Source organism: Canis lupus, chromosome 20, assembly GCF_011100685.1.
Source record: "Canis lupus familiaris isolate Mischka breed German Shepherd chromosome 20, alternate assembly UU_Cfam_GSD_1.0, whole genome shotgun sequence".
Lineage (NCBI taxonomy): Eukaryota > Metazoa > Chordata > Mammalia > Carnivora > Canidae > Canis > Canis lupus.
Window position 1 is genome coordinate 58174870 of NC_049241.1, and position 24640 is coordinate 58199509.

Here is a 24640-nt window from a genome sequence, read left to right on the forward strand (position 1 = left end):
TCGCTGGCGTCAGCAGAAGCCGCGGAGGCGGAAGATGGCGGCGGCGGCGGCGACCGGGCGTCGGTGAGCAGCGCGGCCACGGCGAGGACGGCCGATGGCGGCCGGGAGGCGCCCTCGGGGACCCGCGGGCCGTTAGGGCGCGACGCTGGGCGGCATGTCGGAGCACGCGGCGCCCGGGGCCCCGGGGCCCGGGCCCAACGGCGGCGGCGGCGGCCCGGTCCCCGCGCGCGGGCCTCGCACCCCCAACCTCAACCCCAACCCTCTCATCAACGTGCGCGACCGGCTCTTCCACGCGCTCTTCTTCAAGATGGCTGTCACCTACTCGCGGCTCTTCCCACCCGCCTTCCGCCGTCTCTTCGAGTTTTTCGTGCTGCTCAAGGTGACCGACGCCCCGACCCCTGACCCCTGACCCCAGCGGCCGGACCCCTGTCCCGGGTCTGCGACCTCTGACCCCGCCCCCGCCGAGGCAGCGGGCCCTCCCGCTCCGGGCCCTTTAACCTTGCGGTCGGAGGCCCCTGCCCCCGCGCTGCCCGCCCGCGCCCCGGCCTCCCCTCCGGCCGCGCGACCCGGGCCCAGATCTTGGGTTTCCCCGAGCCCCGGGGCTTCCTCCCCTGCCAGGGCACGCCCCGTGCCCACCTCGGTGCGCTGGAAGCCCCTTCCCGTTCCGCCTTCACCTGCGCCTAGTCCCGGGCTCCCACCCCCGCCCCCTCCGCTTAGACCCTCGGGAGCGTGACCTGGGGCAGGACGCCCGGCCAGGGCGCAGCCAGCTCTGCTGCCTTAGCAGGCGGCCTGTCCGAGCCTCGTCGCTCAGGGGGGCTGGCCCCGGCCTAGGTCCTGGGGAGGGGTCTCAGAGAAGGTTCTGGGTTCCTGAGCAGAGTGGTGGTCCGGCTTGGGCAGCCGCCCATCTCGTCTCCGTCAGTGCTGCGGCACTAGGGCTGGGGATGCTGAGATGCCCCGTGACCTTTGGGCCCCTTGTCTGCAGAGGGGGCTGAAGCTGGCACTCGGGGCACTGGGAGTCCTGGCCAGACCAGGTTGTCAGGAGCCGGTGGCACTTTGGGGTCTGGTGGACAGGGCGCAGTCACAGCCACCCCACAGCGCGGGCTGCCGGTCTACGGGAAGTCCCCTGGCCTGCAAGACTGCCGGATGCTGCGCGGAGCCCCCAGAGCATCCCCAGCCCCTGTGTGGGCGATGCCCCCCGGTGGAGGGGGCACTGCCTTCCGCAGAGGATCAGGAGCTCAGCCCCCGCCAGGAGCAGGTCCTGGTCGCCTCCGTCCTGCCCTGCCGCCTCCTGACTTGGGAGCAGATGGTGTGTTTGGGCCAACCCGGCGTACAGCCGTCCCTGGTGTCGTAGTCAGGTGTCTTGGCGGCTCTTGTGCCCGCACCAGGATCTGTGGGGTAAAGCCTGGAGGCCTCGTGTACCTCGTGCATCCGCCCGACCCCTGGTGCCGCTCGCGTCGCTCGTCTGCACAGTGCAGGCTGGGACCCGCCGATTTGTGAGGTGACTGCAAGTTCCGGAAAGCTCCACGCCTTTGCTTCCTGCCTGCCCAGTTTCCGAGCTCAGTGCGGAGATCGAGGTCCCTTCGTGGACTTCCTCACGGCTGCCTCTTCCTGTGCTGCCTGTTCAGCTAAGCTCGCGGCCAGGAGCCAGCCCAGCCCCCCAGGGCCCCCAGGGCTGTGAGAGGCAGTGGCTGGGGCCCGGGTTCTGGCAGCCTTGGCTTCCGCCTCTCCTGGTTTTCCTGGCATCGAGGGCGGACCAGGACCTCCGAGCCATGGAGCAGTCACACTAGCTGCACCAACCTGTCCAGTCGGACTCAGAACCGTGGACAGCTAGACCCTGCAGCTGCTGAGCGATGCCTGTAGGGTAAGGGGGGCTCTGACTTTAAGTGCCTTAGCCACTCCTCCCGCTCTGAAGAGTGGAGGTGACCCTCGGGGTCACTGTGATGTGTGTTAGGTGTGTGAGGGCCCCAGGGTCCTTGCTGTGAATGGGAGTCCGTGAACACCTCCTCTGTGCCACAGCACAGAGAGCAGAGCAGGAGTGGCCAAGTGGGGCAGGGTCTGTGTGAGATCAGCAGCCTCAGGCCTCGGGAGACAGCAGAGAAGCATGTGCAAAGGCACCAGGGCTGGCAGGTCAGCAAGGCCAGTGGGGCTGGGGGCATGGGGTCACATGGGGCAGTAGAGATTGAGGGGCTGCAGGTACCCATGCAGGGCTGGCTGCTGCCTGGCCTGGACAGGTATGGGTGTCGTAGGTCTCTGGAGGCACCAAAGCTGCGTCTGACCCCCTGTTTCTAATGGGGAAACTGAGGGAAGACCAAGGAAGGCCTTGTCAGGTAGGGTCGGCGGTCCTGGCCCTGTCTCTAGGGACCTCTCTGCTTAGTCGAGGGCAATAGACCTGGGGCTTTCAGGCAGGAGAAAGAAGCTGGTGTGGAGACCCCCTCGCGGAGCTGCTGGAGAGGGCACCAAGGTGACACTGCGGCCCTGGAGGCCCCTCAGGGGGATCACACACGTTGGCGCCACCAGCCCGCCTCAGTTCTGTGAGCTTCCTCGGTAGGATAGGTCGCTCACACTGTACTCGGTCGTTTGGAGGTGTGTCCTGTGCTGTCCTCTCCCTCTGGGACCCAGCTTCTGTCTAAGGTGTTCTTTGGGTTTAATTCCCGGCTCCACCTCTTCTGACCATGCAGCCTTTGCCTTGGTTTTCCCGTCTGCACACTGGGGTGGAGGCAGATGCATGTGTGACCCTGGGAGGAGTGCCCGGACATCCCCTGGCACCAGGCCACACTGCGCGTCAGGCCTCTCTCAGATCTGTGGACATCTGGGCCTGGAAAGTGCAGCCTAGTTCGGGGCACAGCTGTGGCCACCTCCTGAGGCTGCCTTGGGTCCCGTTCCTCCCGTCTCCAGCTTGGCAAGCTGCAAACACGATATTGGGGAGAGGGGCTGGGCCCTGTGGGAGGCTCTGCAGGCATGTGGGGCCCCAGCTGGCCTTCCACGCTGCCATCCAGGCATGGGCTCCAGCGCTCTTGTCACTGCAGCACCTGCCGTGACCTGAGCACCTGGGGCTCCAGGGCGGCTTGGGCTCTGCTCAGGGGTCTGTAGTGTCCACATCACCGTCCCGCAGGGGCACATCTGGAGAGGAGGCTTTGGAGTCAGCGGGTGGGCCCTGGCTTCAGGCGGAGCTGGGCCCGGATCACAGCAGCGTGCTCAGACACGGAGCTTCTCCGTCCCCTGGCCCCGCATCCCCCTGGCTGGGATGAGAGCATGGGGTGTCTGCCCCGTGCAGGGCCCGTGGTCCACGATGGCATGGCAGCACGTACGGGGCTTGTGGCAGAGCACAGAAGGGACAGGGCCGTGGCGTCCCTGCTGCTGGCCATGTGGCCGCGAGTAGCCGGTGTGTTGGAGGCTGCACTGGCCTGAGGAGACACAGCCCCTGGGGTCTCCAGCTCCTTGCACCCACTTCTCTCAGAACCGTCACGTCGGGCCAGCTGGGCCCTTTTCCCAAGGGCTGGGGTGGTGGCGGGTACACAGTTGTGATGCCTGGACGCGGCATCCTGTCTGGGGGAGTGACCCTTGGCCAAGGCCTCGGAGAAGGGCAACCATCAGACCGTGAGGGGGGCTCAGGGGGAGGGATGGCCCTTTTGATGCACCTACAAGGCAGCAAAGGTGCTGTTGGTGGGGCGTCGCAGGGTAGCCACTCACCCCCCCCCCTCCTTCCACGCTGCTGACAGCAGGCAAGTCTGAGGGGGATGGGGGGAGCAGCTCCCCTGGCCCCACCCACCCTTGCCAGGAGCCCCCTGCCCCATGTCCCTGGGGGCAGGGTCACCCTGGGCGAGAGCTGCACGGTCCCTATTTTACAGATGGGGACACTGCCTCCCAGAGACGCAGCAGGTTGCCCTGCCAGCGTGGGAGGGGTCGGGCCAGGCAGGCTGTGTGTAGCTGGGAGGTCAGGGCAGCGCGTGAGGCTGCTGGGCAGGCCCGAGCCTGTCTGACCGGACCCCACGCGGGGGAGAGGCCGCCCCACTGGCTCCGGGCCATTCCGGGGCCTCCCCGGGAGCGGGCTCGGCACAGCGCCTCCTGAGCAGGGCCTCAGGGTGCCTGGGCCTCCGCGCTGACCGGCTCCCGCCCGCAGGCGCTGTTCGTGCTCTTCGTCCTGGCCTACATCCACATCGTCTTCTCACGCTCGCCCATCAACTGCCTGGAGCACGTGCGGGACAAGTGGCCCCGGGAGGGCATCCTGCGTGTGGAGGTCCAGCACAACTCGAGCCGCGCGCCCGTCTTCCTGCAGTTCTGTGACGGCGGCCGTCGCGGCAGCTTCCCCGGCCTGGCCGTGGAGCCGGGCAGCCCCGAGCCGGAGGAGGAGGAAGAGGAGGAGCTGGCCGTGGACATGTTCGGGAACACCTCCATCAAGGTGAGCGGCACCCGGCCGGGCCCCTGGCTCGACTGGGCCTGCTGGTCTTGGGGCGGGACTGTGGCGGGCAGGGGCAGGGCCTTGGGCCGTTTCCCAGCCCTTCCTGGAAAGGGATTGGCCCCTTTGTGGGGACGCTTCCTAGGAGCTTGAAGCCGGTCTTGCCTGTCCTAGACAGGTGGCCACCTGTGGGGTGGTGAACGCCCTGTCACCAGAGACGTGCAGGTGGCTGCCAGCACGGGCAGGGGTCAGGCGGATGTGCGGCGCCCACGGTCTGCAGGGAAGGACTTGCTCAAGCAGCGAGAGGCTAGGGGGTCCCGTGGTTGGTGCAGACCCTTCCTTAGAGATGGCCACTCAGGAGCGTGGCTGGCGTTAGGGTGGAGCATTTGGGTGTAAGGAGTGGGGTGTTAGGAGCTGGGTGGAGGGTGTCCCCGTGGAGGCTGGAGGTCACAGCTGCAGGGGGTGGAGTGCGGGGCCCTGCAGTCAGCTGACCCCTTCCTCTTGGCACTCCGCAGTTCGAGCTGGACATTGAGCCCAAGGTGTTGAAGCCACCGGGCGGTGCCGAGGCCCCAAATGACAGCCAGGAGCTCCCCTTCCCAGAGACGCCTACAAAAGGTACACACCGCAGGCACCCGGCCCGCACATTCAGGGGAGCGGGTGACCCTCCATCTGGAGGTTGTGAGTTCGAGTCTTGTTCTTCGTTTCTACTTTTTAAAGGTTTTATTTGTGTACGTGTGTGTCTGTACAGTGTACGTATTCCAGGAGTGAGCAGAGCGTGTGCACAAGTGGGGGGCGGGGCAGAGAGAGAGAGACTCCCTGCTGAGCACAGAGCTGGACAGGAATGCAGGGCTCCGTCCCAGCACCCCGAGATCATGACTTGAGTTGAAGTCAGACACCCAGTGAGCCACCCAGGCGCTCCTGGGCAGAGAGATTTCTTAAAAATCTTAAAAAACATAACAAACAAACAAAAATTTTAAAAAACAAAAAAAATACACGTTTCCTGGGCTGAACAGGTGTGTGCAGCAGGTCACATCGGGGTCACCACCTGGGGCCGCACCCCGATGCAGAGGGCCCAAGGGTCTGAGTGGCCATTGGTGCTGACCTGGGAGAATGGCCACTCTGCCTCAGTTTCCCCATCTATCAGCACACGGGGCCGTGACAGATGCCCTGGAGCCCCCAGTAACTGGTTTCCTTCTCTGGGAGCCTCATCTGTGAGAGGTGGGCAGGGGTCACGGGGGCTCTGAAAGTCCCATGTGGTTTGTGTGATGCATGCAGGTGCTCCACCAGCCTCCCCAAGCCCTGAGCCGTGGGCGGGCCCTGCCTCTCCCCTCACTCCCCAGGGCCACCAGGAGTGCTCACCCAGCTCCTGAGGGAACAGGGCTAGGCCAGGGCTCTGAGGCTCACTGGGCTTGTCCCCACAGTATGGCCCCAGGACGAGTATGTGGTGGAGTACTCCCTGGAGTATGGCTTCCTACGGCTGTCACAGGCCACGCGGCAGCGGCTCAGCATCCCCGTCATGGTGGTCACCCTGGGTGAGTGTCCCCTAGAGCGAGGCCGTGGGGCTCTCTGAGGTCTCAGGGTCTCTTGATAGGCTGCCTGGGGGTAGCCCGGAAGCACTGGGGTCCCAGGTCTGGGGGCTGTGTCTGCTCTCCCAGCTGCAGAAGCTTCCTCTCTCCTCGGCATCCTGGGGCGAGAGGGTCACAGTGCTGCTTGGGTGGGGGCCCTGGCCACACACCCACTCTGTCATTTGCCTGCCCACAGACCCCTCCCGGGACCAGTGCTTCGGGGACCGCTTCAGCCGCCTGCTGCTGGCCGAGTTCCTGGGCTACGACGACATTCTCATGTCCAGCGTCAAGGGCCTGGCGGAGAACGAGGAGAACAAGGGTTCGGCGGGCCCCAGCACCAGGTGGGGGCTGGGCGCAGGGCAGCGGCTGGGCAGGCGCTCATGGCCTCCCCCCTACCTCCGAGCAGGCTTCCTGCGCAACGTGGTGTCTGGTGAGCACTACCGTTTCGTGAGCATGTGGATGGCGCGCACGTCCTACCTGGCGGCCTTTGTCATCATGGTCATCTTCGTGAGTGCTGCGGGGACAGGCGGGCGGGGCGGGGTGTGCGGGTTCGGCGGCGCCGCCCTGAGGCAATCCTGCGGCCCTCGCTTGCAGACCCTCAGCGTTTCCATGCTGCTCAGATACTCCCACCACCAGATTTTTGTCTTCATTGGTGAGTGTCCCTGCTGGCCGGTCAGCCGGGTGGGAGGGGTGGGCTCAGCCCCAGGCCCGGGAGGCCCCCTGCCCACCCCACCCAGCCGCCGGGCACCTCACCCGGTCTGCCCGCCCGCCGCTCTCTGCCCGCAGTGGACCTGCTGCAGATGCTGGAGATGAATATGGCCATCGCCTTCCCCGCGGCGCCCCTGCTCACTGTCATCCTGGCCCTTGTAGGTGAGGACGCCCCGCCCCCGCCCCGGCGGACCCGCCCCCCTGCCCCGCCCCCTGTCCCGCCCTCCCGGCGGCCCCGCCCACCGGCCCCGCCTCCCCGCAGGGATGGAGGCCATCATGTCGGAGTTCTTCAACGACACCACCACGGCCTTCTACATCATCCTCATCGTCTGGCTGGCCGACCAGTACGATGCCATTTGCTGCCACACGAACACCAGCAAGAGGCACTGGCTGCGGTGAGCACCAGGGTCCGTGGGGGGCTGGGGTGGGGGCATTGGGTGGCGCCTCACTGTCCTCCCTGCAGGTTCTTCTACTTGTACCATTTCGCCTTCTACGCCTACCACTACCGCTTCAACGGGCAGTACAGCAGCCTGGCCCTGGTCACCTCCTGGCTCTTCATCCAGGTGAGGGGACCGTGCACCTGGGGCCTGGCCTGTTGAGGGTTCTGTGGAAGTGGGGTTCTGGCTCTGGGTGCTGGCCTGACTCAGAGCCCACCCCAACCCCTCCAGCATTCCATGATCTACTTCTTCCACCACTACGAGCTGCCTGCCATTCTGCAGCAGATCCGAATCCAGGAGATGCTGTTACAGACCCCGCCACTGGGCCCCGGGGCCCCCACGGCGCTTCCGGATGACCTGAACAACAACGGGGGTGCCCCAGCCACCATCCCCGACCCTGCTGGCCAGCCCCCCGCCCTGGGCCCTGGCTTGCCAGGCACTGGTGGGGGCCCCGGGCCTGTGGCTGAGGCACCCAGCTCTCTGGTGGCTGCGGCGGCTTCAGTGGCGGCGGCAGCCAGCGGTGACCTGGGCTGGATGGCAGAGACGGCCGCCATGATCACAGACGCCTCCTTCCTGTCTGGCCTCAGTGCCTCCCTCCTGGAACGGCGGCCCGCTGGTCCGCTGAGCCCTGGTGGGGGGTTGCCCCGAGCTCCCCAGGACAGTGCCCCCTCCAGCAACTCCCTGGCACATGACACAGCGCTCCCAGCTGCCGGGGTGAGTGGGCCCAGTTCTGCACCCACAACCCCAGTGGACCCACCCCCAGAGGTCGGTTCCTGAGCCTTGGGCAGCTGACCACCCCGTCCCTGGCCATGCAGGCCCACTGGGTGTGACCCGGCTGGAGCCCTCGGGTGTCGGGGAGGCTGTCCCGGTGGTTCTAGGGACTGGCCAGCGCCTTGGGTGGTGTCGGGGTCCATCAGGTTGGCCCAAAGGAGGGTTCCTCTTCCCCTATGTGGGGCCTGCCGGAGGCCTGTTCCTGCTGTTAGTGGTGGGCCCCCTCAGCCAGCGAATCGAATCAAGGCAGGCCACAGAGAGGGGGGGTGGGGACTCCATGGAAGGTTCTGGAGAGGGCTGGTGAACCGTGTGGAGTGAGCTGTCCCTTGGCAGCAGAGCCGGACAAGTCTCTACTAAGGTGAACGCCGGTGGGGGCCACCCTCGCTGTCCCGGCCCGCTCGGCTGGTGCTCCATCATGCTCAGTGCCTTTTCCACGGCCCCTGACCCCCGGTGTGTGTACCAGGGCTGGGGTCCCGGGAGGGCAAAGTCCACGCCTTGGGCTTGGGGATGCGGTGGCCAGGCGTGGGGGTCCAGCCCTGCTGGGGTGGGAGTGGGACAGGGCTGGTGGCCAAACTAAATCACTCGGTGAGGAATGCAGAAGAGCGCTCATTCCATTCTATTTAATTGCAGTGTACAAAATTGTGTTTGTATATAGAATAAACTGTTGACAGCGGCGGGGCAGCGTCCGTGCGCCGGGCAGGGAGGGCCGGGGTGGGTCACCGCGCCGCTTCCGGTGCCTCGGAGCCGGCGTGCAGCGGGGGCGGGTCGCGGGGCTCGTCCCCCAGCTGGGCCAGCAGCTGTCCCCGCCGCACCAGGGCCTGGCGGAGGCGCTCCCGCGCGTCCTCGATGCGCTGCCGCAGCTCCTCCAGCTCGCCGGGCCGCGGAGGGCCCGAGGGCGGCGCAGCCGGCAGGCGGCCGTTGGAGCAGAGCCACACGGGGCCGTCCGGCGCCGCGGCGGCCACCGTGGGCTCCAGTAGGAACCGCACGCGCCGCTCCTTCGCCGTGGCCCGGCGCGCTCGCGTCCAGCTCCCCGGGCCCGCAGGGGCCGCCGGGGTGTCCTGCCGCTCCTCCGCCCTGCGGATGTCGGGGTACGGGGCTGGTCGTTTTCCGGGGTCGGGGTCCCCCGTGGGGAGGGCCGGCATGGGGGCTGCCGGCAGAGCTGTGGGGCTGGGGAGGGGCCCCAGGGCCTTTACCTCGGCTCCGGCTCCTCCTGGCCTTCCGGCGGCTCCGTGTTCAGGGCGCGGTGGATTCTCTACACGCGCAGACAGAGGTCGTGGGGTCAGACAGAGGCCGTGGGGTCACAGTCGCCCCGCCCCCGCCTGCCCGCTCGGCCCCTCACCTGGCTCGTGTGCAGCCAGTACTGCAGCTTGTTGCCCCTCCGGATGCGCGGGAGCACCAGGCGGTAGAAGACGTGCTCGCCCAGAGAGCTGAGCACGGCGCTGCCCAGCCCCAGGCACAGCAGCACGAAGAGTCCGGAGAAGTGGTAGATGCCCACCTGCAGCGTCTGGGGGCACACGTGGGCACGAGCCCTTCGCGGGGAGCCCCGGCTGGGGGCACACTGGGCAGAGGGGCGCCTGCGGCCGCCGAGTGATTGGGAGCCAGGAGTCCCCCAGACAACGCGGGGGCTGGGCTTCGGTGGGTGAATAGGAGTGCGCCCGCCCGGCTCGGCCCGCGCGGGCTCGGGGCCCCCAGGCCCGCCCCGCCCCGGCCCTCGCCCCGGCCCCCCCACCTCTGTCACGGCGAGGACGCGCTTCCCACAAGGCACCATCTTGTACCACTTGTCGTGCAGCAAGTCGATGAAACCGGAGGACTTGTAGCGGCTGATGAACTCGGACAGGTTGGAGGTGAGTGGCGAGTTTTGAGGGAGTCCGATGCCGTAGCCTGGGGGCCAGGGGTTGGGTCAGGACACTGCGCCAGAGGAGCCTCCCCAGGGCCCCTGGTCCCAAAGACCCTCACCCTCCATGGCGAAAGGCTTGCCCACGGTCAGCAGTTTACAGTCCGCGTCGATGGAGACTTCGTAGTCGAGGAGCGACTTGTCCATGATGAAGGCGTTGAGCTTGGGGGGGTCGCTCCTGCGGGGGATCGGGCAGTGGGATGAGCGGCCGCGCCCCGTAGACCCCGGCTCCAGGTGTCCCCCGGGGACCCCGCCCCCGGTCCTGGCCGGCCCCGCCCCCAGACCCCGCCCTGTGCAAATGCTCCGCCCCTGGCACCCCGCCCCGCGCACAATGCCCCGCCCACTCAGGCCCCGCCCCGCGCACAATGCTCCGCCCCCGGCGCCCCGCCCAATCAGACCCCGCCCCGTGCACAGTGCTCCGCCCACTCAGGCCCCCGTGCGCAATGCTCCGCCCCTGACTCCGCCCCGCCCCATCAGGCCCCGCCCCGCCCCCCGGGCCTCACGTGAGCATGGCGACGCCGCGGGGCGTGGTGGGCGCGCTGTGGCGCCGCATGTGCGCGTGCAGGTCGGGGAAGCTCTTCTTGATGTAGGCCTCGGCGCTGCTCTCCCACACGGTGCCCACGCGGAAGCCCTGGGACGGGTGGTGCAGCTGCGGGGGCGGCTGGTCAGCGGGGCGCGCTCGGCCTGGCCCCGGCCCCGGGTCTCGCCGGCTTCTCCCGCCCCACCCGCCGGGATTGCCGGGGCGAGCCGCCGTTCTAGGCCCAGCCCCGGCCGCGCCCTCGTGCCCCGCCCCCCGGGCCCCACCCTGCCTCCCGCGCCCTCGGCCCGGCCGCCGCGCCCTCGGAACACCAGCCCCAGTCGGACGGAGCCTCGAGCGGGACCGTCTGGAACCTTCCGAGGAGGGGACCCCTGGGCGCGAGCTGTCGTCGGCGCAGCACTTGGAGCTCGTTAACCAGCTCGGGTGGCCACGTGGGGAGGCGAGGCCCGAGCCCGCGCTGGCTGTGGCCTGGGTGACGCGCCCTGGGGGTCGCTCCTGCACGAAGTTCGCGGAGAGGCAGGCGGGGAGGACGCTCCCTGCGGGGTCTGTGGTCAGGACCCACGTTCAAACACGGGGGGGGGCAGCTGGGATGGGGACCCTGGTGGCGGGAAGGCGTCCAGGGCGCGCAGGGCGACATGCCCGGCAATCCCGCGGCTGGGGCGGGGATTTGGAGCGGGACAGTGGGGTCGTTCCCGGTTCTCCTTGCTCCCTGCTCAGGAATATTGAAAGTGTTTCATTAAATAAGAGAAACGGGAAGCCTGGGGGCCACCTCTGCTGTGCCCACAGCCCTCGGGGGCTCCGGGTGGCCAGGCGGGGACGTTCTGTCTCTGTTTAGACACCCTGCCGGTGCCCCTGCGTGTCCCCTCCTCACCCTCCTCTCCTCCACGCTGCCTGTGCCCCGGCCCTTGCACCTGCTGTGCCTTCTCTGCCAGCGTTCCTCCGTGGTGTCTACATAGAGGTCCCTGGAATGTCACCCCCCCCCAGGAATTCCCACTTGAGAAGCCGGCCCCCCTGGGGCTCCCTGTTATTTTCTCCCTGGCACCCCGTAGCCATCTCACACCCCACCTGGTCGGCTTCTCTAGATCCCTGATGCCTCCCCCTGCAGTTTGGGGATCGGCACCCATTTGGCCCCAGCTGGGCCCCGGGCACCTGGCACACGCACTCCAGGTGCTCAGTGTTTCCGGGAGCAGGAGGCCGCACGCGGCGGCGTCTTGGGACGGGAGCTGGGGCAGTGGGTGACCCCCCGGCTGGGAGCCCCGGGCCCCGCAGCTGCCCACCTTGGGGTCATGGATTCCCGACAGTTCCAGGAAAGTCTTGTCCCCGACCATGACGGCGGCCAGGTTGGCCGTGTAGCTGGACAGCACCAGCAGGCAGAAGATGGCCCAGAGGTTCATGAGGAGGCGCCCCGTGGGGCACTTGGGCGTCTTGCTGGACACCGTGCGCCCGAAGAGGATGGCGTAGCAGAGGTTGAGGGCCGAAGAGTAGGAGAACACGGTGGCGCGGTTCCGGCCGCGGGGCGTGAGGCCGTAGGGGCTGCGCCACTCATACAGGGTGAGGAAGAGCGCCGTGAGGTGCAGCGCCGCGAAGACGCCCAGCCACATGGACCAGTGCAGCGGCCACGTGAAGGCGCCGATGGGCGACGCCGTGTCCCGGGCCCGCACCATGATGCCCAGGCTGGTGGAGAAGAAGGGGCTGCTGAAGTCCAGCACCTGGGAGCGGGCCGAGTTGATGCTGAAGCTGGTGACCGCCATGTGGGCCCTGCCGGCCAGCAGGTCGCCCACCAGGCCCGTCCAGCGGCCGTCGCGCAGGGCCCCGTACTTGCCATCACCCACGATGTACAGCTCGAAGTCGAACGGCGTGTCCTCCGCCAGGCGCTCCAGCAGGTCGATGCAGTAGCCGTAGCAGCACTTGCGCAGCGCGCGCGGCACCGAGCCGTTGGCCAGCGCGGCGAACAGCGCGTCCAGGGCGGCCGAGTCGTTGGTGCCCGGGGCCAGGCACAGCTGCCCGGCGGGGCACTGCCCGTCCTCATCCGGCTCCCGCGCGAACACGAACGGATGCTCCACCAGCGTCACCACGCGCAGCTTGGGCCGGGCCCGGGCCCCCGGGGACGGTGGGGGCTGCGCGGCTGCGCCCCCCGGCTCCGGCTCCAGGCGCCCGGCCCGCCAGCTGCCCACCGTGGCCCAGGCGGGGGCACCCAGCGGGTCCCGGCGCAGGCTCCACACGCGGAAGCGCCGGGACACGTGCACCTGCGAGGAGCCGCTCACCCACACCGGCCCCGTGCGGCCCTCAAAGGACGTGTTGGCCAGGAACCTGGGGGGCAGGGGGCAAAGGTCAGGGGGCGGGGAGGAGCCCTGGGCAAGCCCTCTGCCCTCGGCCCCGCCAGCCAGGTGTGTTCACCCTCCAGGGCTCGGCCTGGCCGCTCCCGCCAGCCTCCCGGTCCCCTTGCCCTGCCCGTCGTGTTGCTCCCGAAGCCCCGTCCCCCAAGTCCCCGGCTCCGGCTCTGCTTCCACCTCAGGGACACAACCTGCTCTCCGTATACAGCAAGTGCCCAATAACGGTGCCCGTCTGGACTCGGAGGCAGGCGTGAGTCCACAGGACGCTCACCGGGCCAGGAGGCGGCCTGGGGACTCGGGCCTAGCCGGCTGCGGGTCGTGGCAGTTGCCCGACGTGGACAGGAGGCCGCGCTCCGGCTCCGCACGGGCTGCGCTGCTCAGGGCTCGCGCCACCAGCTCCACGGCGTCGTGGATGGCGGCCTCCAGCGGGGGGCGCGCCACCTCGCCCAGTGCCAGCAGCCCTGGGGGCAGCCCCTCGGTGGGCAGTGCCTCGGCGCTCAGCGGGGTGCCCAGCAGCCAGCGGGGCCCGGGGGGCGCGGCCTGCAGCACCCGCCGGGCGCGGGCCAGGGGGCAGCCCAGGAGCACGGCCGTAGGGGCCGGGGCCGCGCCGCTGGGTGAGGTCCCCAGGGGGGCCAGGCGGGCCTGCAGCCCCGCGTCGCCTGCGTCTGGCCGACTCAGGTCCAGCACCAGCTCCGGGGCCCGGCCGGCGCGGGCTGTCCAGAGCGCCACCAGGCCGCCGGGGTCCCGCACGCGGCACAGCGCCAGGCTGACGGCGTCCGAGGCGTGCGCGTGCAGCACGGCCACCAGCACGTCCAGCAGCGTCTCCAGGGGGCTGGCCCAGTCCAGCTGCAGGTGGAACGGGTTCTGGCAATGGGGTGGGCACAGTTAGGGCAGGCGACCCGTGGCCCACCGCACCCTTCCCACCGCCATCAGCAGGTGCTCCGAGAGGAGATGTCACCTCCAAAACGGCAGTGCGCCGGCCTCCAGCCCTCCCTGCCCTATACCCCCTTCATCTCCCTGCTGCCATCGGCACCGAGCCCAGCTCCTTGGCCTGACCTTCAGGGCCGACCCTCCTGGCTCTGGCCGCCCGGGTAGCGTCCCACTTTTGCATTCCCCAGCTACAATCCCTTTCCCCTGTATGCCCGCCAACTCCTACACATCCTGCAAAACCCAGCTCCGTTGCTCCTCCTCTCTGCAGACTTCCCCGGCAACCCTGGGCCTTGCGGGGCCTTTCTGAACCCAGAAAATTATCTTGGATTTGCTTCTAGCCTGGGGAGGCCGAGATGGCTTAGCGGACATCTCAGGTGGGCGCGGTGCGCAGGAGTCAGCCCCGGAGTCTGACCCGCCCGACCGCAGGCGCTCAGTTCCCGGGGGCGGCAGCAGAGGGCGCCACAGGCCCGGCTTTGGGCCCGCGTCCTCCCCACCGGGTCGCGGCAGGGGAGGGGCGTGGAGACCCCAGGCCTGTCCGGGTCGGCGTCTCCGCCCAGCGGGCAGGGGAGCCCGGCTGTGGGCTCCAGGGTGGATTTGGAGGGCGGGGGGCCCCGCGGTCCCCGCATCCCTACCTCCAGCCCCCCTCGCTGTCCTGGGCAGGGGGTCCTTCGGGGGGCACCACGGGCCACCCAGAGCCCTGTCACCCTGTCGCCTCCTTGTCCCATTTTCTACGTATTCGGGCCCAAATCCAGGCCCAGGGGTGCAACCAAGAAGCGAATAAGCCCCAGAGATGCGGCGGGTGCGGGACGGAGGGGCCTGAGTGCCAGCCGCCCGGGGGCTGGGAAGACCCTCCGCCCGCAGCCCCCGCCCCGCACCCTCTGCACCCCCACGTGGCGCAGAGACACCTGCTTCCCTTCCCCGCCCCGGCCCTGCCCTGGGAACTAGAGCGCCCCGCGCGGGAAGGGGACCCCGCTGCCCGCGGGATGGCCCCCCGCGAAGGCGCAGGGGCAGGGCGGCCGGGTCCGGGGCCTCCTGGGCGTCCCGGGAAGCCCGCTGCCCCCGCCCCCGTCCCCGCCCCCGCGGCGCCCCGGGGCCCCCTCGCCCGCCGCGCGCCCCGCGTACCGGGTCCCCGAGGGGCGCGCGCGCCTCCCGCCGCAGCACGCTGAGCACCGGGGTCCCCGCGGCGGCCGCCAGGAAGTGCAGCTGCAGCAGCTCGGGCCGCGCCTCGGGGAAGGCCAGCAGGGCCGCCACGCCCGGGGCCGCCAGCGCCCGGCACAGCCCGCGGGCCAGCGAGGCGGGGTCGCGCGCGGGGGGCGCGGCGGCCACCAGCTCCAGGCTCAGGTTGCGCGGCGGCCGCGGCACCAGGGCGGCCCGGGCCAGGGCGGCGCGCACGCGGGCGCGGGCGGCGGGCGCGCGGGGCAGGAGGGCGCCCAGGCGCACGGAGCCCCCCGGGACGCCGCACGGCTGCGGGTGGCCCCCCGCGGGCCCGGGCCGCGGCCCCAGCGCCAGCCACAGCCACAGCCACAGCCACGGCCACGGCCACGGCCGCCGCGCCAACTCCATCCCAAAGTGGCCGGCGGCGCGGAGGAGGCGTCCCCGCCGGCGCGCCGCTCGCTGTCCCGGCCCGGGTGTCGGCGGCCCCCAGAGGAGGACCACGGCCCGGGGCGGGGGCGGGGGCGGGGAGTGGGTGGGGCCTCGGCCCGCCCCGCCCCGCGCACCCGAGCGCCCAGGCCGAGCACCCGCAAGGGATGAGGGGGCAGGAGCAGCCCCCACGCGCATCCCTGCCCCTCCCAGCCCGAGAACGTCGCCCGCTGCCGCCGGGGAAACTGAGGCCCGGGAAGCTCAGTCGGCCCCCGTGGTCACCCCACCTCCGGGTCTCCCTAGACCCGCGCCTTGGAGTGCGCTCTGCCCTCGCGTGCACCCTGGGGAGACCGAGGCAGACCACGCCTGATGGGAACGTGTGGCCAGCTCTGCCTCCCCGCTGCAGGCAGGGAACCTGGGGCAGAGGACTCCTCCTCACCCTGCGGGACCCAGCGCCACATGCCCCTGCTCAGGGAAACTCGCCCGCTTGTCCCCCTCCCCAGGCAGCGCCCCGGGCCTCCAAGTCTTGCTGTTCCTTTGCTCTCACAGCGGCCGCGGCCGCGCTGCACCGAGGGGGGACCAGGGCGGGGGCGCGTCCACGTCGCCGCGGCCTGCACACAGTAGGCGCTCCCTAATTGCTTGCTGCTGGGCTCGGACAAGGACGCCGCCGCTCCCCACCCTCGCCCGCGTCCCCGGCGCCTTCCCGCACCGGCCCAGCCGCGGTTCTTCCTGCGGCCCGGGTATGCAGCAGGCGCTCAACACACGCAGCAGCCCCGCGCGGACCCGCTCCTCCCGGCCGCCCGGGATGCCCCTGACGTGCGCGCGTCTCGTCCCCTGGAGCCAGCGCCAGAGAGGCCGGGCGACAACCCAGGCCGCCGGGTGCCAGCCGACAGTCGGGATCAGCGTGTGCGGGAGTCAGGACAGCAGCCGCCGGGTCGGCTGCCAAGGCCACAGCGTGCAGCCACCTGGCTGGGCTTCGGGGGCGGGGGTGTCCCAGCGGGCTGGCCCTCCCTGCCGGGGCCACTGTCCTCATCCTGGCAGGGGCGCCAGGACACGGAGGCCTCAGGGGCGCCCCGGGGCGCATCCCGCCTGGCAGGGAGGTCCCTCAGAATTGGACCCGCGCAGGTCGGGGACACTCGGGGGCATCACCGCGTGGGTCCTGGGAGGCGCCCTGCACTCACACCAGGTGCCGCGACTCCTGCATCGGCACCGTCGGGGCAGGCCGGGGCTCTCCTGGGACAAGGCAGTGCCGCCCCGAGCCCTGCGCCTCCGCGTCCCCACGCCGAGGGGCCGCCGTGTGAACAGAACACGGGGAAGGTTCCCCCAACCGGGGTAAAATATACATAATACAACGTTCTAGTTTGGCCCAACGTGCATTTAAAACATTTTGTCTTAAGGTTCAGAGCACGAAGCACACTCACCCCACTGCACACCCCCCACTGTCTCCAGAACCTTCCATCTCCCCACACGGACCCCCCCACCGCCCCGGCTCCCACCACCTCCTGTCTCTGTGGACGGGCCTCCTCTGGGGACCTCCTGGGATGGGGGTCCTGCAGGTGTCCTTCTGGGTCTGGGTCCCCTCCCTGAGCCCAGTGTCCTCGCGTCCGTCCACGTGGGGGCAGCTGTTGCGCCCCCCCCGGGTTGCGTCTGGGCCACCGTGTACCCGCTCCCCTGGGTGGACACCCGGCACTGCCCCTCCCGGTGAGCATCACTCATGCCGCTGTGACCTGGGGACTGCGAGTTCCCGTTTCCTTTGGCAGAGTTCCCAGATGTGGATGTGCTGGGGGACGTGGGGACTCTTCTAGAGGTTCCTCCTGCCCCCTGCTCCCCACCTCACGCTTCACCCGCCTGTGCACGAGGCTGCGGTCCCTCTGCCCCCCCGCCGGGGGGGACAGGCTGCTGGCACCTTCCCCTCTAGCCGCCGCCGCCCACCATGTGGGGTCAGGCTGTGCTTCCACAGGACTTGGACGGAACCCTCGGCCCGCACTCCAGAAGGCTCCATGCAGATGGAGGATGGGTGGGTCCCTCACTGACAAGGAAACCGAGTCTGGGCCCCAGGTGCAGCGAGTGCAGGCCAGCAGCAGCGTGTCCAACCTCCTCCCGGTGTGGCCGCAGATGGAGGGGGGCAACCTTGTGGGCAGCCCCGGACACGGCGCGGAGGCCACCTGCCTGTCAGTGTGCCAGGCCGGCCAGGTGTCCCCTGCTGCCCTCAGATCACAGCGACGCCCCATGGCCACCCAACCCCCCTCCCTCCCAGCCCTATGGGAACAGGGACCCACCCACTGGGCAGAGGCAGGGCGACAGCAGACCCCAGGACCCAGCAGGTGGGCAGCTGAAGGTCCAGGGCGGCGACCACGCAAATCCTGGGGGGTGAGGGGCCGTGGGAGCAGCACCCCCAGAACAAGCAACACGGCTCCTTCCAGAACATTTAATGAAAGACCACAGACAAGGCAGAACAAAGCCTGGCCGCGGGCACCGGGGCTCCGAGGGCTGGTCCAGGGGTGGGCACGGGAGAGGGGCCTTTGGTCCCTGGGAGCCCCGGGCAAACCCGAGGCCCTGCTGGCCTCCCAGACCCTCTGCACGCTGGGTAAGGGGGTGTAGACCCTGGTGCCCCAGGACCCCACCCCGCATGGCAGCACCGGCCAGACTCTGCTGAGCCCCTTCCTGCCGCACTGCTGGCAGGAACCCCAGGGCCCGTGGTGACCCCTCCCCTCGGGCCCCCGGGTGTGGGACTGCGTGGTCATGGTGGTGTCCCCAGGCGGCCAGCAGGACCCCTCCACTAGCACAGACGGGGCACCCCCTCAGCTGCGGGGCAGATGGACCTCAAGGCACAGAGCCCGGGGACAGGGCGCCCATCGCCCTAGAACACAGATCGGCGCAGACGACTGGCTCCAGCCGCAACCAGACGGCACCTGCTAGATCACACGGATTTTCTGGATCATTAAGCTAGGCTGTCGGTCAGGGACAGCTTTCCGGAAGGTTCCGAGGATTGCTTTGGGGCCCACGTGTCTGGGCTGGGCTCCAGGTGCTGGCTGCAGGCCACGTCCCCAGGGCAGGAGGGACACCCGGGCTCCCTCGGGTCGTCATGCCAACAAGGAATACCGTCGGGGGCGGCGTGGACACGGTCCCCCCAGAGGACCCCGGCCCGGGCTGGGGAGCCCCTGACCACGCTGCTGTCCCTGAGCCAGCCCCGCCCAGAAGCCTCCGCCTGCACCTCAGAGGCTGCCGCCCGAGTGTGGCCTGGCCCCACGGCAGAGCCCAGCCCCTCACCCCGAGAACCGGGCCTTCTGGGCACCAAGTTCACAAGTGGACCCACCGGTTCCGTCGAGGCAGGTCCTGCCCGAGGCCCGGTGAGCGTGGCCCCGGGCGGCCCTGGCAGAGAGGCCCGAACAACAGGGTCTTTAGTTCTTTTGTTAAAAAAGAATAGCACCGAGAGGCCACGGAGAGGCCAGCGGCCCAGCAGCTGGAGGACACGAGCCCGCGGGGCGGGCCTCGGGCCGGGCGCAGGGCGCTCACTTGGCCGGCCGCGTGATGATGCGCGTGGAGAAGTCGAAGAGGTCGCGGTTGACCTTGCGCAGGTTGTGCACCTCGTCCTCCAGCTCGGCCACGCGGATCCGCAGCTGGTCCTGGCCGCCGAGGACGCTCTGTGGAGGGACGGGGCTCAGGGGCCAGGCAGCCGGGAAGCCTCCCAGGGCCGCCGTCCCCACGGTCCCCGACAGGGCGCCCCGCACCCCCGTCCAGGGCGCGGCCGCCGCCCACCTTCTCCATCGTGCTGCTCATCACCGCGTGCAGCTGCTCCGCCCGCTCCAGGTGGCTGGGCTCCGAGCCCTGCGACACACAGGGTCCGCGTCAGCGACGGGCGGCCTCCGGGGGCACGCAGCTGCGGGGCAGGCGCCTCACTGGCACCCCGACCGAGGGGGACCGCGGCTCCCACCACGCCTGGTCAGAAGCAACGCACCCCGTCTGCTCCCCGGCCCAGGCAACACCATGGGCACAGGACCCGGAGGGACGCCCAGACACCAAGGACAGCCGGTCAGCCCCACAGCCCCACGGCCGGACGCGCTGCACAGGGACGCTGTCTGTCTCCTGCTGGACAGCGTCTGGGCACGGCGCCCTTGGCCGGCAGCCGGGTGCTCAGCAGAGCCAGACGTCGGGCTCCCTGCAGGAGGGCTGTGCACAGAGACGCCCCGGGCCTGGGGGACAGACGGGCAACCCCTGGAGGCGCCCGGGGTGGGTGCCAGCGGGATGAGCACCACCTGCTACTCTGCGGGAGGCGGCCGGACACGTTGCACACCCCCCGGGGCCCCAAGCTCAGGTGCCCAAGACACCACCCCAACCCCGACAGGACGTAAGGAGCTGCACCCAACAGGTGTCCCTGCGTGTGGGGGCAGCGCCCACCTGCTGGTGGAGGCCCAGGCGCAGCGTGAAGCCCCCGCGGTGCGGCTCATCCCCGTGCTCAGCGCCCAGCAGGTGCTTGTTGAAATGCGGCAGGGGCAGGCCCGGCCTGAAGTCCGAGCTCAGCATGCTGACGGGCGCCAGCATGATGGAGGCGTTGGTCACGGGGCCTGCGGGGGGACAGGCTCGGTCAGGACCCGCCTCCCCCCAGCCAGGCCACCCGGGCGCGCCCTGCCCCTGCGCCGCCCGGACCGGGTCCTTCTCATGGCTCCAGGCCCGAGCCACACACTTCCAAGAGCTCTTGGGGGAGCTGGCTGCCCCGGGCCCCCAAACCTGGGCGCCTCACCTTTGAGGGTCACCGTCCTGATGCACTGCTTGCTCTGGATGTCCCAGAGGCGCACGGTCTCATCGTGGGAGCCCGAGAGCAGGACGCTGCCGTCAGTAGACACGGACAGACAAGTCACCTGGTTCCTAGGACGGACAAGCCCCGGTTAGGCGGGGTGACCCCGAGCCAAGACAGAGAGAACGGCCCCTCCCGCTGCCCCCCAGCCCCGCACCTGTGCCCTCTGAACACCTTCCCGTTGTCCTGCTCGGGCTGGAAGCTCTTCTCTCTCTGTCCAGGCTGTGGAGGCCAAGAGGACCCGTGAGCCAGGGTAGCGCCGGGGCCCCACGGCCAGCGGCCCTCCAGGCCCACGTGCCGCCCACCTCCAGCCACTCACCCAGGTGCAAAGGTCGACCTGGAAGATGGAGCCGTCGCTGCCGCCGCAGAACAGGTGGTGCTCGGCCAGGTCCATGGTCACGGCCATGATGCCCACGTCAAAGAGCACAGACAGCAGCAGCTCGCCCGACGAGACCTCCCACAGCTGGGGGTACGGGGGCGCGTGGGACAGATGCAGCCCTGACCAGGAGACCCTGGGCCCCCGGAGGACTGGGACCGCACCCACCACCCTTGGGGCCTTCCCCGGGACAGACCCTCGCTGTCGCATCCACAACCCCCGCGTGACCCGCGGGGGGCCCTGCCAGTGGCAAAGCCCCAAGACCGGGTGCCCTCAAATCCCCCGCGGTTTGGCCAGGGAGCTGCCAGGCGCAGGCAGCCAAGTGGGAATTTCCAAGGCGACATGGGCCTGCACCATCCACCCTCTGGACGTCCTTGAGGCGGAAGCATCGGGGGATTAAGAGCTGTCTGCAGCTGCCAGCCTGGGGGTGGAGGCGATTCACCGGCTCACGCTGGCCAAGAACCTGTCCGCGGCCACAGCATGACTCACGGATCCACTTGGGGTGCGGGGGGGACCCTACCTTCACGGTCTGGTCCAGGGAGGAGGTGGCCACCCGGGCCAGGGGCCCCCCAAAGCCACAGTGCAGGTCTGTGATGGGGAGGGTGTGGCGAGACCAGACGTGCCGGGGGGCCGGGGTCCTGGAGGGGTCTACCTGCAGCACGCTGTGTGGAGGACCGGACCTCAGGGGCGGGGGGCACCTCCCCTCGTCCCCGCATGGCCACCAGGCCATCCCACCCCCAAAGCTCTGCGACGGCTCCCCAGGTCCCCGCCCCCCCTCAGCCCACCTGGCTCCCGACCCCTTCCCGGCCCGGGGCCCCGGCCTGGCCTTTCCCACGTGCTGCGCAGCCCGACCCGGACCGGGCCCGAGCCTCTACCTGCACAGACTCCACGCCAGCACCAGACAGTCTTTGCCCCCCGACAGGAAGTGGCTGCTGTCCCCCGTGAACTGCAGGCACGACACGTCCTGGTAGTGGCGGCTCAGAATGACCAGAAGGTTCCCCGTGGAGACCTGCGGAGGACACAGGTCAGCGGTTCACGGCCCAGGGGGTCTGAAATGAAGGCTCGGTAGCCGCGCCTCCTCCCGGCCGTCCTCTGCCCACCGAGTCCCCAAGCGGATGAGGATCCTGTTTCAGCTCCTGCCCCCCATCTAGTCACCCTGACCCTGAGTCCTGGGCATCAGGTGGCCTGAGGACCCCTGCGCAGAGCAGGAAGGGACGGTGATGGAACCATGGCCTCCAGGGAGGAATGCGTGGCTCCCTCTGCTCAGGACCAGCTGGACCCGGGACCCAGGAGCAGGAAGTCACTTCAGATGCCGCCACGTGGGCAGGACTGAGGGGAGGCGGAGGCCCCAGGTGGGGTGGACAGGTGAGCCCATCCCACCCCCGGGAAGGTGGGGTGGGCTGGGGGGCGTTGGCGAGCTCCTGTTGTGAGGTGAACCGTGCTCTTATCCGAACTTCTGGGGCCAGGCCTTCCTTGAATGCCGGGTCTTTGCAGGTCTAGCCAGGTCAGCCTGAGGTCACGCTGAACCTGGGGAGCCGTGTCCTCACAAGAGGAAAACTTGGGGGAACACAGGCCCTTCCCCCCGAGGCCCTGCTCTGAGGGCCTCAGCTTCCCTGCCCGTCCACCTCCACGCAGAGGGAACGGGTCAAGGGGCTCATACCTGCATCAGGCCTTCAGCCTGAGCCGCTGCCCAGGGTGGGCCGCGTGGGGCGCCCCTGGAGGTCACGGCCCACAGGGTCAGGAGTGCTCCTAGAGCGTGGAGGGAGCCAGTGCCAGACAACAGCCCCCTCCTGCCAACTCCTACTGCGCCCCTGGTGGGGACAGGGAACACGGATTTCTGCCCACACCTGCAGCACCAAAGCAAGGATTTCTACCACGACGGGCAACGTCTGATGAACCCCCGCCTCAGTTTCCCTCCCTGCACCAAAGCAACTGCTTCCTAATCTTAGCATCCTGCGCTGGGGTTTCAAAGCCCCAGGAATGAATAACCAAGCCTCCCTACGTGTCTGTGACTCCCTGAGGACGCCAGGGAAGGACAAAGACTGTTTCACCGGCACGGACAAGGTCAAGAAAAGCGGGGCATGATTACGCGTCCACCTTCTGGCCCCAAACCGGGTGCTATCTGTGCGGGCGGTGAGGCGGGTCTCTCCGCCCAAACACGACAGGTGACAACACGGCCTAATCAACCTACTGCTAGCAGACCGGATGCCACCACCTTAGTTTTACACCTTCTCCTACCTCCCACAGGTAGATGCTCTCTGCGATCCCCGCCAAGACGTACAGGCCATTGGGTGACGTGGTCAGACAGGTCACAGGCCCAGGACACATGATCTTCTGTTGGAGCTGGTCCTGGAGAGACATAAGCAGCCCTGAACCTCCCGCAGAACAGGGAGCTCGGGGGCCGGTGGGGAGGAGAGCCCGAGGGCGCCAGGAACGGGAGCGGGACGGGGCGGCCGAGGAGGGATCTGCTCCAGCCCCAGGCCTGCAGATGCGGGACGGGAGCAGAGCGGAGCCTACTCTGGGCGAGGGGGGTGCAAGGCAGAGTCCACGGCCCTGCGCGCACCAGGCGGGCGGGCTGAGCACGGAGCTGGAGCGGCCCACGGGCCACGGGCCACAGCCTGGGGTGTTTCTAGGAGGAAAGCCACGGCTGTACAGCGAAGGGCAGCGTCTCCAGCGGCCTCCCCACCCTCCACGTACCTTCCAACACCAAGAGACCCTCCGACCCCAACCCACCAGCCCAAAGTCCTTTTTTTTTTAATTTTAAAAAGTGATTTACTTATTTATTCATGATAGAGAGAGAAGAAGAGAAGCAGAGACCCAGGCAGAGGGAGAAGCAGGCTCCATGCAGGGAGCCCGACGTGGGCCTTGACCCCGGGACCCCTGCACCGTGCCCTGGGCCAAAGGCAGGCGCCAAACCGCTGAGCCCCCAGGATCCCTCTAAGTCTTTTTTTTTTTTTTTTAATTCTATTTATTTATTTGAGACACAGAGTGAGCCAGACAGAGAAGGGGAGAGGGAGACGGAGCAGCAAAGACCCCGCCGACGGGGGAGCCCGACCCGGGGCACGACCCCAGGCGCCCCCGGAAGTTGCCCTTTTAGTGCAATCTCGCGCCCCCCGCCCCCGCCCCCCGCCCCAAACCCGCGCATGCGCAACGCAACCTAACGGAGCGCCGGCCCCCCCGCCCCTCCCCGGGCCCCTCGGGCGCCCCGCGCGCCCTCCCACGGAGCCGGGCCAGGGCGCGCGCCGCCGCACCTTGCGCTGCAGCTCCCAGGCGCTGATGTAGTTCTTGCCCAGCTGCGCCGCCAGCAGGTACTCGCCATTGAGCAGCGCCAGGCCGCGCGGTCCGGCCTGCCCGCCGCGGTACGTGAGCAGATTGGCGCCCGAATGCAGCTCCCACACCACGCAGCTCCACAGCTGGGCCGCCGAGTCCGTACACACGGCCACCTCCATGGGAGCCGCCATCTTGCCGCCTCCACCGCCCCGGAAGTGCGTCACGCCAGCGAGACGGGCCCCCGCGCCGCGGGCTAGAGCGCCGCCCACGCCGCGCCTCCAGGGCGCCTGCGCGGCGGGCGGGGCGCTGGCCACGTGCTGGCCGCGGGCGCCCGGGGCTCGTCCGTGCGCGCGCGGCGGCGGCTCGAGGGCAGGCCTCCTCCGCGTGGGCCGTGGGGAGCGGGGCGCAGGGCCTCCTGCGGACGGCGCTCCCCAGGGCCGGGTCGTCCGGGCCCCGGTCCTCGAGGTGCGCACCCCGAGCAGGGAGCGGGGTCGGTGGGCGCGGCGCCTGCCCCCGGGGCACGGAGGAGCCCAGGCCTGGGCTTTGAACAAAGCGGCGCCAGCTGCGGACCTTCGGAGAGTTAGACTTCACCCGGGGGGCGGGGTCCCGGCGCGGGGCGGGGCTGCAGCGGCGGCCTGGCCCGGGGGAGGTCGGAGAGCGGGCCCGGCCCCGCCCCCTCCTGGCCCCGCCCCCTCCTGGCCCCGCCCCCGTCCCCGGCCGGCAGGTGGCGGGCGCGAGCCTCCGACCCGGAGGCGGACCCGGAAGGGGCTCTGCAGCCGCTGCGGCGCCCGGCGCGGGGAGGGGGAGGGGGAGGGGGAGGGGGGTCCCGGGGGGGGGGGGGGGGTCCCGGGCCCGCCTTGCAGGGGGGCGGGGGTGTCAGCCACGGGGGCTCCCGGGCGGCCGGCGTGGAGGATGCGGCCGCGGAGCCCATGCAGGAGCCCGGATTCGATTCCATCCTGGGGGGAGCTCGGCGTGCAGGCCCCGCAGCCGCCCTGTGCCGACCCTGCGCCCCGAGGACGCCCCGGGCCTCGCGGGGCAGCACCTGG

At 69.7% G+C, this 24640-nt stretch overlaps 3 protein-coding genes across 4 annotated transcripts; 1 reads left to right on the top strand and 2 right to left on the bottom strand.

Annotated features, from left to right (window-relative positions):
• The first annotated feature begins 32 nt into the window (after window positions 1–32).
• TMEM259 (transmembrane protein 259) lies at window positions 33–8552 on the top strand. Of its 2 annotated transcripts, none has more exons than XM_038568040.1 (11): window positions 33–379; window positions 4121–4399; window positions 4912–5011; window positions 5818–5928; window positions 6158–6280; window positions 6368–6468; window positions 6556–6613; window positions 6748–6831; window positions 6932–7064; window positions 7133–7232; window positions 7338–8552. In XM_038568040.1, exons 1-11 carry the CDS (start codon window positions 155–157, stop codon window positions 7881–7883), a joined length of 1860 nt encoding a protein of 619 aa, XP_038423968.1. In that variant the 5' UTR covers window positions 33–154; the 3' UTR covers window positions 7884–8552. The 2 variants fall into 2 exon arrangements, with proteins under 2 accessions (XP_038423968.1, XP_038423969.1); XM_038568041.1 differs by having other exon boundaries at window positions 6751–6831.
• GRIN3B (glutamate ionotropic receptor NMDA type subunit 3B) lies at window positions 8544–15351 on the bottom strand. Its single transcript, XM_038565396.1, is given in 9 exon segments — window positions 8544–8951; window positions 9038–9129; window positions 9217–9381; window positions 9607–9758; window positions 9834–9949; window positions 10275–10420; window positions 11587–12619; window positions 12914–13506; window positions 14695–15351. Coding segments are annotated over 9 exon segments (3312 nt in total). The 3' UTR covers window positions 8544–8593.
• A 2216-nt stretch (window positions 15352–17567) lies between these two features.
• On the bottom strand, window positions 17568–23828 carry WDR18 (WD repeat domain 18). Its single transcript, XM_038568042.1, has 10 exons — window positions 23576–23828; window positions 22563–22673; window positions 21200–21333; window positions 20845–20986; window positions 20268–20411; window positions 20106–20170; window positions 19895–20019; window positions 19552–19718; window positions 18913–18981; window positions 17568–18797 (listed from the first exon to the last, which is right to left on the bottom strand). The coding sequence occupies exons 1-10, from the start codon at window positions 23783–23785 to the stop codon at window positions 18666–18668; spliced, it is 1299 nt and encodes a 432-aa protein (XP_038423970.1). The 5' UTR covers window positions 23786–23828; the 3' UTR covers window positions 17568–18665.
• Between the last annotated feature and the right edge of the window lie 812 nt (window positions 23829–24640).